General features: G+C 34.3%; 1 protein-coding gene across 1 annotated transcript; it reads right to left on the bottom strand.

Moving 5' to 3' along the window:
- Positions 1-3,833: 3,833 nt before the first annotated feature.
- LOC145138270 (transcription factor MYB54-like) lies at positions 3,834-5,860 on the bottom strand. The gene is made up of 3 exons (XM_079072373.1): positions 5,548-5,860; positions 4,480-4,863; positions 3,834-4,249 (listed from the first exon to the last, which is right to left on the bottom strand). The coding sequence occupies exons 1-3, from the start codon at positions 5,660-5,662 to the stop codon at positions 4,053-4,055; spliced, it is 696 nt and encodes a 231-aa protein (XP_078928499.1). The 5' UTR covers positions 5,663-5,860; the 3' UTR covers positions 3,834-4,052.
- Positions 5,861-12,448: the final 6,588 nt, after the last annotated feature.

The raw sequence follows: 12,448 nt of genomic DNA, 5'->3' as shown, positions 1-12,448 counted from the left end.
TAGAATACCCATTTTATAAAGTTTTTTCTTTATGACAATTTACTTGAATGGATGTATAAACAAGTGCATAACATAATATATAACAAACACATCAAAAACTAGGTAATACATAACACAATATATATAAAGTACATGAAAAACCAAGGTCCGACATCTTAGAGGGTACATATGCTAAATAACTATATATTAATTTGATTTTGACTAACACTTAACTATATTTTGAAATGGAATATAGATGTTTAATTTTAATTTGATTTTGACTAACACTTAACTATATTTTGAAATGGAATATAGATGTTTAATTTTGATAGTTTCAGTTTTTGAATATTGAGGCTCCGGTTGTAGACTATTTAATTTTAGGAATTTTGCTTTTAGAATACATAACTTTGGGAGCCTTTGATTTGTATTCAAAATACAAAGATTAAATTAAATCTAGAATTTTGCACACATGTGCTGGAAAGATATTGTGATAGATTTGCAATAACAATTTACCTTTTAAACAAACTACGTGCAAAAAACATTTTGTCACTAATTTCGTCGTTGATTTGCAAAAACTTTGTTGCTAATTATGTTGTTAATAGACAGCATGTCCACTGCTTCTGACAAAGAATTTATGGCGTTGGTCTCTCACGAATGGGCAATAAATTAAGGATCAACGATAGAATTGAGATGGGATTTTTCGCCTATGATGCCCATGTTTCTAGTAGTGAAAGAGATTGAGTTGTGTAGATATTGTCTGAAAGTGTTTTCATGTTCATATTCGAGTATATGGGGGAGATGGGCGATTTGGACCCCCATACGGCCAGAAGGGGGTTGCCTCAGGTTTGGACACAATCATATATAGGCTTTTGTCACAAATTTATTCATGATCTTGTAGTTAGGTGATTCACTTGGGTTGCTTATGGATAACATAGTGCGTTTAGAGCGAGTTTGGTATACTAAAGGGTGTGTGGTGATTCTACATCAATCTTCACGAGACTATGAGATTGGAGTATACATGTTAATGGAGCGTAATACAAGGGGACTAAACAAAGAATGGTTAACTTCATTCCTATGTTGTTCCCGAAAATAATCTATGGTGTCTAAGTTAGGGCTAGGAAGAGATGTGGGGGATGTTTTAGAGTAGGATTGATACAGAGGGAGAGAGAACTATATTTATGTAAACAATTGTTGTATTTAGTTGTCTTGTCATTGCAGTTATCCTTGTGTGTTTTTATAGATGAAGTGCTTGAGACATCATGATGATAGTTCATACATGGATGCGCTTTATTATCTTCATACGAGGTTTGCTATGAGTTTAACATATGTACATTAGTTTGTCATATAAGTAGATTTAGGCAATATAACGAAACACGTGCATATCTTGGTTGCTATTCATCAATCTACATATACGTGTTTTACACTTGGCCCATCTATAACCTCTGTTTAGTGCTCAGATTTAGATGTCGGTCCCCCATTATATAGCTTCAAGATTTTATTTATTTATTTATTTATTTCTTTATTTTTGAGTTAGAGTCGATGTGGACTTGAATTTGCCTTAAATGTTATTCTACATGTTTGTTGATTTAATTAGGAGGTCTTAGTTTGGTATCATATATATTACCATTTAGATGAGTCTAAGTGATTTGTGAAACAGGAAGATATGTTAAAACTAGATGATAGGCCTATAAAAAAACAGCCTTGAGCACATTGAACTTGAAAATAAGTTTTTAAAAGTTTTAATTTAGAAATTATTTAAACAAAATAATTGAACACAATCAATATAAGTTTCATATATACATAGAGTTTTGCACATCAAATAATAATGATCCATCTGAAAAATAAAATAAACAAACAATGAATGTAAATGTATGTATTCAAAATAATTATAAACAAATATATACAAATAACAACAAATATATTAAGCAAAAAATGATGTAATTAAATATAAACTGGTGGTCTAATCCTCTTTTTAAATATTTTATCTAATTACATATACATTTAAGGTGTTAATAATCTATAAAAAAATCAATTTTTAAAAATAACAAAAAACAAGTAGTTAATACATAAACATGTTAAATTGACTAAAAAATAATATTAAAATTACCTCTAATGAAGAGAGAAATTTCAAACTTTGATGAATTTATGCGCAACAAAGGATCTTAATGAAGAAGAAGAATTATTTCAAAAAAGTGTTTATGAAAATATCTTGAAAACCCTGAAGAGTTTTAATGATGCGGTTATAAAAAATAGCACCAAAAATCACGTTTTAAATGTGCGAAGTGTAAAACATTCGCATCAAAAAGTCGGGTTTTAATGGTATGTTTGAGATGAAACTGCACTAACAAAATCATTTTTAATGCGATTGTAGAAAACTACACCAACAAATATTTAAATGGCGTGGTTCTTTTGTTTATTGATAAGGAAACAAATTTTGATGATTTTATAATGTGGTTTAAGGCAGTAGCGGAGCTAGACGGGGAGTTAGGGATACAGTTGTACCCCCGAAATAAAATTTATATATTAAACTTTGTATATTAGTTTTCTATATGTAAGTAAGCTTAACTACCTTGCACCCCCAGCTCGAAACATTAAGGTGTTGTTTGTTTTTTGGAAAAAACCTCTTCAGACCTCTTATTGCTGCGCGGCGCAGCACACGCGCAACACTTTTCATCTTGCAGTTTGTTTGTTTTTCAGAAGTCTTCGGATTAAAAAACCTCTGTGCGTATTCTTCTTAGCGCAACACTTGTTTTGCCTCTTCTTACCTCTTCCAATCTCTTCTTCTTCTTTTTTTCTTGCTAAAATATTGATTATATATTGCTAAAATCTTATTTCACATTTTTTTTTCGTTTATTCTTGTTGAAAATTTTTTTTTATATTGAATAATAATAATTTGTTGATGAAATATCATTATTCTATGCTAAAATATCTTTATTTTTTTGTTAAAATATCATTATTTTTTGCTGAAATATCATAAATTCTTGCCGAAATATCATACATTATTAAATTTTCGGTATTATAAAATATTTGCGGATTATAAAATCAATTTATTTTAATTTTTTAATATCTGTACCAGCATGCAGATGTTAAAAAAACAAACACACTTCTTATTACAGTTTGCAGCCGTTTGGTCCACCTCTTCTACTGCAGAGAGTTGCAGAGGTGGTCCACAGACTTTATGAATTTTTGCTTCAAAAAAACAAACAACACTTAAATCTTGTTGCCAACCTTTTTTTCTTCTCATGAATCGAAGTGATTGCTGCCGAGAGTTTAGAGACAATAGCAAGATCGGTATTCCACCACCCATTAGAAAATTTTTGTTAAAAAATACAGTTTCAAGAGGCTTCATGTTTTTATCCAGATTTTGATTGTTTAAATGTTATTTTAAATTTCGATTATGTTTGTACCCCGTATTAATAATATTCCTGGCTCCGCCACTGGTTTAAGGATATAACTGCATCAGTTAAAAAAAACTCATCGCACCAACAAAGGTTATTGTGGTGGTATATATTGTGCATATGATGATATGTAAAGCTAAAGTGTTACATTTCAAAATTTTGTTGAGGGCCGGCTTAATTAAAAATGTTCAAATTGTACAAAAGGGGCTTCTGGACGTTCGGTTGGCAATTGTTGTCATTCCAACCATTTGACAAAGTAGGATTTGATATACTAGCACGTTATATTTGTCAAAACATGTATCAATAAATTAAATTGTCATATTATTTTGGAACAACTGATAGTAAATTAAGATTTAAAAAAAAAAAAAAAAAAAAAAAAACTTATTTAAAAGGTATTAGAACTACAATTACAAAATATTTAACTTTTTACAAAATAAAATGAATAGTGTTTAGTCCATAATGCAGTATATATATGTTACAACTTGTAATAATCTTTTGTGTTGTTGGAAGTCAATGCATACATTGCTAGCTCTCTTGTCTATTGATTTCAAGAGAGCTTAATGATAATCTAAGAATACATGTAAAGTATCGTCTCCTAGAATATCGAACGTATATTCTTTTATGATACATAAACTATGTGAGTCATGAACTGAACATCGTGGTTAACCATCCTGATTAGTGTCTTGATGAACTTTTATCGACTGATAAGAAATCTATGAATGGTACAACGTGAATGTCTCTCCTTTTTTGTTCGGGTGCTTCTTGCTCCACCTCGACCTCTTCTTTTTTTGCATGATCGATTACTTCACTCCCGTTAGAGTCCGTATTTACAGGGAGAAAATTGTAAAACTCCACCCGCTGATCTCGTTTATCTAAAGCCCGATAATCAATTAATAAGAGAAAATAATCAAAACTAAAATAATAACAAATTGATACCAATGTGCTTAATTGGTATGTTTGCTTAGCAGCAGGAAGATGATAATATATGTTTGATGGACTGAATTGAACGGAACTGGTAGACATGCAAATGACGTCGTCCTAATTATCTAATCCCAGCATGTCAAAACAGACAATACAAATTCTAATAGGTTAGTGGGTATACCTTCATTTATCTTGAATTGATGAAACAGATTCATGGAGAGTTGTAGATGTGATGCAAGATTTCTTGAAAGCTCATAAGGAAAATAAGTGTATGGATATCTTTCCGCAAATGCATGATGATGATGATGATGAGTAGCAGCATCATTGGTTCTCAGGAGGCCATGCATCCTTGTTGACTTTTCTCTAACCCTTCGAGCCATGATCACATGCCAATGGTTCTTCACAGCGTTATCAGTTCGACCCGGGAAAAGCTTGGCGATGTTAGCCCATCGGTTTCCAAATTCACGATGATAAGCTAGAAGCCGTTCCTCTTCCTCTTCTGTGAATGGCGTTCGGTTGATCTTTGGATCCAGTTGGTTGAACCATCTTAACCTACAACTTTTTCCTGTTCGAAAATCATACAATTCATATTACTAATTAATTAATTACGTACGAAGATATACAATCCATATAACAAATAAGCAAAGATCATCTAACGAAAACTACAGCAAACGAATAAAACTATGTAATTAATTCTTTCGATTATGAAAGTAAACAATGACGTTTTATCAATATATCTCCTAATTCGTTCAAAAGAAAAATGCGAAATTCATCAAACGAAAGTACATGAAACGAATACTAACTCTTGGAATTAATACGTAGCAAGTAAGTTGAAATTTTCGGAAAGGATAACCTGTGAGAGGAGGATCGATCATAACTTATGTAATGAAATTAACAAGATCTGATCTGCTTAATGGCGTTCCACGGATAACCAACAAAATGATCAGTGCAGGCATATTACTTTCGAATATTTCAGACGAGGACGAAGCAATGAAGTTGATAATTTCGCAAATCAAAGAAGAATACGAAGCAAGTAATTAAGTTGCGTATTTCGAAAATGACAGAAGAATGACGAACATAATGACAGCTGATCTACTTGGAGTTGGAGCTATGTCAATATTCCAGAACGATGACAAACCATGAATTGAGTTGCATATCTCGAAAATCACAGACGGATACGACCATAGGAAACAAATAGTTTTTCAGAAATGAAGACTGATATCATAACGATCGAACAAGACAATTATACCTGATCTGCCTTGGAGCTTTTCAGCTATGGCGTTCCAGTTATGAGGTCCGTACTGTTCAACCAGTTGTCGGAGCTTCTGGTCCTCCGAGGGCCTCCAATGACCGCGGCTGCACATTGTGAAGAAAGTGTATACGTAGGAGTTGAAGTTGGAGTTGGAGATGAAAAAGTAAAGAAAAAGGAGAGGGAGAGGGAAGGTCTTGTGGTCTTTGATGGTGAGATTGATATATAGGAGGAGATCGAGTCTGGAGGTACCGTAGGAGTTGGTTTCTGTTAAGAAGAGTGTACCAGAAACTGATGCAACGTCTAGGCTAACTAAAACTAGCATATTTTCTATGCATCTTGGTACATCCATCCACTATATATAAATTAATAATTAATAAATAAAATCACTTCTGGATATATAAAAGTTAAAATATTAATTAACAGTTTGTAAATTTTGCATGTTCGAATTTTATTATGTTATTGCCTTTCAATGCACATTTTTATAAAATAAAAATAAATAAATAAATAAAAATTAAAAAAAAAACATATTTTAGAAGTGTGTTATCAAATAAGAAACTCAAATACATAAAAATTCGAAGTTATCAAATACATTATAATGCATTGAACTTTAATTAATTAAAAAATTATTTTTTATCAACAAACAAATCATTATTCTACTTTTCATACAATATACAATTCTATTATTTTTTCCTGAATTCTACAAAAATCCGATAAAACATTTATTTTAAACTTAAAAAAGTTTTATTTTTCCTGTTAAACTCCATATTCATTTAGCACCAACTGGACACTCATACATTTGATGTCAATTAGACATTCAATATTATTCAAATTTCAATTAAACTATATATTGTAGACACTCTTATTTTGTAATTTTTTCTAAGAAGTATCTTATTTTGTTATAAACGTATAAGTGATTTTAAAGATATATTTTTCAAAAAAAAAAGACCAACTAAAATATTTTAATATATATGTATAAAATATCTTTCATTATATATATCTACACGTGTGTGTTAAGTGAGTGGAGTATATGTGTTTAAGGGTGGAGGAGGGGAGTTGCTTGGTGGGATAAATTCCGTTCTCCTTTCAACGTCTTTCCAAGTTTCTAACCTACAACGTCTACTTATAAACAACCTTAGTCTTAATAACTAAATGAATAATAATGAATTAGTTGAATAGAACATACCATATGCTTTTAAAAAATATATTATATGACATGTTTAATAAGCAAAATCAAATAAATTAAATCATGATTTGATGATAACAATGGATTATATATAAATCAAACAAAAAGATATTTTGGTTAAATCTTATTTTTTAAATATATATTAAAAATCAACTTTTAAGAATCTATATGTATTAACAAAGATAAACGAAAGGGATGAGAGGTTGGTAATGTTGTTAGAATCCGTAAAGATGAGGGTATGTGTTTATTAGGTCTGGATCACCTTTCAAACCTAACTAACACCTTACACTTAAACTTCCCCCCGCATGCTTCCTTTGGAATATATATATTTGTTTATCCCTCTTTTGATAACCTACAAAGACATGTTTTCTTACCCATATCAGAAACCTCTTAAGAATTTCACGTGATATATAGTTCGATATTAATTTTCAATTACTAATCAAATATTTTACTCAAGTGGAAAGTTATCACCATATATACAACCGCAGTACCGCAAACCCTGTTTTTCTTTTTCCCCAGAGGTCACAACACTAGAAGATGATACTAAAGTTAATTGGTATTATTCCCATACCGTCCCTTCTCATTAATTGAAACAATATATATATATATGACAAATACATGGACCAAGCCACCTATAACATATACATGGGCTGGATAAATACAAAACAATACATACATAATATTCTAGACTAACAGCTCCACACAGTTGGAATGGGAGGCAATTACCAAACATTCAAACTATATCTAAAATTTAAAAACAAAAATGATGGAAGGCCTTTGGTGAAGATATTTGCGTACTGCGAAGAGGAATGAACATGCAAAACTCGAATCTCACCGAGAGCCACTTTGTCACGAACAAAATGAATATCGATTTCAATATTTTTCGTGAGTTGGTGTTGAAATGGATTATTGGACAAATAAACGGCACTGACATTATCACAACAGACTATAGTGGCATGAGTAGTAGGATCGTGTATTTCCAACAATAAATTATAAATCCATGAAACTTGTGCTACAACATTAGCAATACCTCTATATTCAGCCTCGAGAGCCACTTTGTCACGAACAAAATGAATATCGATTTCAATATTTTTCGTGAGTTGGTGTTGAACTGGATTATTGGACAAATAGACGGCACTGACATTATCACAACAGACTATAGTGGCATGAGTAGTAGGACCGTGTATTTCCAACAATAAATTATGAATCCATGAAACTTGTGCTACAACATTAGCAATACCTTTATATTCAGCCTCAACAGTGAACGAGAAATAGTACCTTGAGAGACAGGTGGACCGAAGTCATCCAGTTTTGCTAATGTATAGAAAGGAGTTTTAGTTGGTTTTCAGTTGATCATGTTTGCTCGAGATAGAATCTCGATGACATACTTGCGCTAAGATAAGAACATGCATTTATAATCTCTGACCACACACACTCCCAAAAAATAGTAGAGATCCCCAAGATCTGCCATAGCAAACTCTATCCCAAGAGTTGAAGCAAAAACTGAGAAAATCGATGAAACCAAGCACGTGGGGCTTGTTTAAGACTGTATAGAGAGAGATGCAAAAGACAAATGTGGTTAGGAAAACATGGGCACGAAACCCCGAAGGCTGATGCATGTAAACTGTCTCCTATAAATGTTCGTGTAAAAAGGCATTTTTTACATCAAGTGGACGAATCGGCCAATGCTGATGTAACATCCCAAATTCCAAAATAAAATTTTCATTTTTGAAATAGAATAAACATCCATTTTTATAAGGTTACATTTAAGTCAAACCAATTGTACATAAGCCATAATTCAAAATCAGCGTTATAAGGAAGACAATGTGGAATCTCAAATTATAAAACTGTTGATGTGTGTGTACAGTCCCGCCTTCGTAATACGATAAGTACCTGAAAAACATTTAATCCACAAATATAAGCACAAAGCTTAATGAGTTCCCAAAATATCACATACATCACCTATAGGTTATCAACAACCATGGGACTATCAACGGTCTTAAATATCACATACAACACAACAATATAAACATTTATGGGTTATCAGCAACCATGGGACTTTCAGCAACCTATGGGCCTATAGCAGCCCTATGGGTTATCAGCAATCCTGCAAACTATCAACAACCTTGTAGACTATCAATAGTCCTCGAGTTATCAGCAACTCAGATACACATATAACAAGACTCAGCTAGTCTAGCATGCACACCACTATGACATATGTAATATAGTGAGAAGACTCACCTGAACGAAGAGCTGAAATCCATTACTCAAAGTCCCACAGAATCAGCTACACGAACCTCCTAAATCAATCACAAGCTAAACCTCATATTATAGCTCAACACCTCTCCAAGGTTGATCAAAAGTCAAATTGGTCAAAAAGTCAACAGCCAAAGTCAACCCCAACTGATCTCCACGTTGTGGACACCCAAAGGCCACGTCGTGGCAACTACATGACAAAACAGTTATGGTGACACTAGCCTCCACGTCGTGGCGAGCAACATGCAATGTCATGGGAACTAATTCCAATAGCTTAATGGGTTAAGCACTTAAACCTTATACCCAAGCTTCCAACTTTTCAGATTTGGTACCTAATAACTTCAAAATAGATAAAGTTTCTAACTTTATCCATTAGGATGGTCCAAACAACCAAATATCTAAAATTTAAGTCTCAAAATGTAACATCCCGACTCCCATGTATAATATTTATATATTTATGAGTTGTATGAGCAACTCGACGAGTTGGATGCCCCAACTCGCCGAGTAGAGGCAGATTGACCACGTGGGTTTTATGACCAACTCGGCGAGTTAGCGCTGTGAGAGGAAAACCTAATTCTTCGGGGTTGGATACTATTTAAAGGACCTTAAGCCCTCATTTCCGCCTCACCAGCCACCTTATTTCCCTGTGTGAAACCCTAATCGCCTATATTGAGCTAAGAGAGAGAGAGAGAGAGAGAGAGAGAGAGAAAGCTAATATTTGGGCATTTTAGTGCACTTTTTGAAGAGAAGAATGGAGAATCCAAGCAAGGAACGAGAAGAGACTGTTGGATCTGGTGTTATTTCATCTAGAGCTTCTATTGAAGGTAAAAAGTCTCCACCTTGCTCATTAGTTTGATTAGATCTCATTTTATGGAGTTTTAGGGCTCATTCCATCTTTCCTTGAGGCCTTGAGTGTGTTGAGCTTACCAAGAGATTTAGACTTCAGACCTGGACCTTGTGAGGTCCCTAGAGTCCAAAGGTCCCATCTTTATCCGGTCATAGAGGAGCTTGTGTGCTTAAGACCCTAAATGGAACTTGTTTTGGCATTTCAATCCCTAAGTGCCATGCATGGACGTAAAGCTTGTAGCTTTACGTGGTATCTCAGCCTTGGGAGGCTAGATCTAGAGTTTTGGGTTGTATATCTTCCTTAAAACGTCTGAATGAGAATAAAGTCTGAAAGGACTCGACGAGTCGGAGGACTGACTCGACGAGTCGGTCAGGGTTTCCCCGACGAGTCTGCACACGTATGACTCGGCAAGTTGATGAGACAACTCGACGAGCTAAGGGGGACTTTCACGACATTTCTGGAGATAGGGGGACTCGGCGAGTCACATCGGTGCACTCGACGACTCGGGTCAACATGGACTGTTGACTCGAGTGTTGACTTCTGTTGACTTTAGGGTTTGGTCAAGACAAAGAATAGGGAGACCATGGAGGGGTAAAATGGTCTTTTACCCATTCCAAGAGATTTAAGAGAGAAAATAGCTTGATTTACTTAGAGTTGTGATTTAAGTGTTAATTAGAGATAATTATCGTATGTGTTAGGCGGAGGCTAGATCGGTGATTCGTGTACGAGGTTTACTTGCTTGCTTACGAGGTGAGTCTTCTCACTATACTTACCTTGAGTGGTAATCTGTGCGACCGGAGGGTCTTGTATGCTATTATTGAGTATTGTGATATCCTGCATTATGTCTTTGTGATTTATGTTGTGTATTATTCTGAGCTTTGCTGAGTTAGGGTCGGAGGGTCCACCCGAGTTGTGGGACCGGAGGGTCCTACTGAGACACATTGACCGGAGGGTCTTATTTGAGATATAGCCATGAGAGGCTAATGAGATGTGTATGGTATTTTGGGGAACTCACCAAGCTTTGTGCTTACCGTGTTATGTGATATGTGTTTCAGGTACTTCTCAGGATCGCGGGAAGGCACCGGCTTGATTGTACACACACCCGAGAGGGAGTTTATGCTTTTGTGGATCCTGGATTTTATTAAACAATTTATGAATTTGTGTTTTTGACAATTTGACAACTGTGGTTTTGGAATGTGTTATTGAGAATTATATGGTTTGAAAATGAAAAAAAAATTGTTTGAAAATTTACGGTGTTACACAAAGTGACAAAGAATGCATCTTTTTCACTTAATCCATTAAGTCCAAGTCTCCAACCTTCAGATATGATTCAACATGATGTATAGATGGATAAAGATCCAAACTTTCTTAGTCTATGAGGTCCAAGAAGCATTCCAAACTGATCAAAAGATGTTGGAGTCCACTCAACTCCAAGATCACCCATAAAATGGACCAAAAGTGCCAAAACCATAAATGACCAGATCTAAAGAACTAAAGAGCAAGATATGAACTTTATACTCACAATAGTCCACAAATGGAGTGAATTTGATGGATCCAAACTTGAAACAACATTCCTTGCAAACAAGAGAACTTTCTTGATCTTCAAGCTTCATATAAACACCACCCAAAAGATGAGAGAAGAAATGGGAGAAACTCAAATCATGAAGAGAGAGGCTAGGGTTTCTCTCAAGAGGATCTAGATATGATGGAGGCTAAGAAAATGCCTAAAAACATGGACCCATCCCATAAATATATTGAAAACCCTAAAATTCATGGGCTTGGGTTGCACAACGGCCACCTCGTGGCAACCTACTTTCCACCTCGTGGTGACTCCCACCTTGTGGCAACCTGCTTGCCACCTCATGATGACGAATTTTCACCCAATTCCACTCCAGCTTCAAACAGTCATAACTTCTTTGTTTCAACTCCATTTTCAACGATCTTTATATGCACGCAAAGGTATTAACGAGCCCCACAATTATATCTAAATACTTTTGACTAAAAACATATCGAACTAAAATCATTAATTCATGCAAGAAGCCTAAAATATCACCTTTCCCATATTAACCTTTTGCTTCAAAGCACAATTCGAGGACTTTAATCACTTAACCAACATTATCAATATCTGATAGGATCTAAACTTTATTTCTTTGAAGTCCAAGGCCTTTACTTAATCACATTATGACCCGAAATCCCAAAATAAGAAACCAATCAAAACTGGATGTTACAGATGAGACACGAAAAGGCTGAGAATGGTGGCAAGTTTGACCACGAGGCTGAAAGTCTCATCACAGTCAATTTTCGGTTGTTGGTTGCGACCATTTGCCACAAGAAGCGCTTTAGGAACCAACATTTTCTTTCTTTTTAAATAACCAGATGCAATTAATAATATTAGCACCAACAAGTTTAGGAACCAATACCAATGTTTTATTAGAAATAAGAGCAGTAAATTCATCTTTCATGACGTTGAATCAGTTCGGATCGTTAAACGCATGTAAGTAAGTTTGAAGGACAGAGGAAACGGCCATGAAGAGAGCTTATGTCCAGTATGTAGTAGGAATAAGATCTTGAAAAAGAATAGTATGAATAGTGTTAGTGATCGATCGAATCAT

The sequence above is a fragment of the Lactuca virosa genome, chromosome 9 (genome assembly GCF_052849685.1).
Source record: "Lactuca virosa cultivar CGN04683 chromosome 9, Lactuca_virosa_CGN04683_v6, whole genome shotgun sequence".
In the NCBI taxonomy this organism is placed as follows: domain Eukaryota; kingdom Viridiplantae; phylum Streptophyta; class Magnoliopsida; order Asterales; family Asteraceae; genus Lactuca; species Lactuca virosa.
The sequence above is the reverse complement of the archived record's forward strand: the minus strand, read 5'-3'. Positions and strand labels throughout refer to the sequence as shown.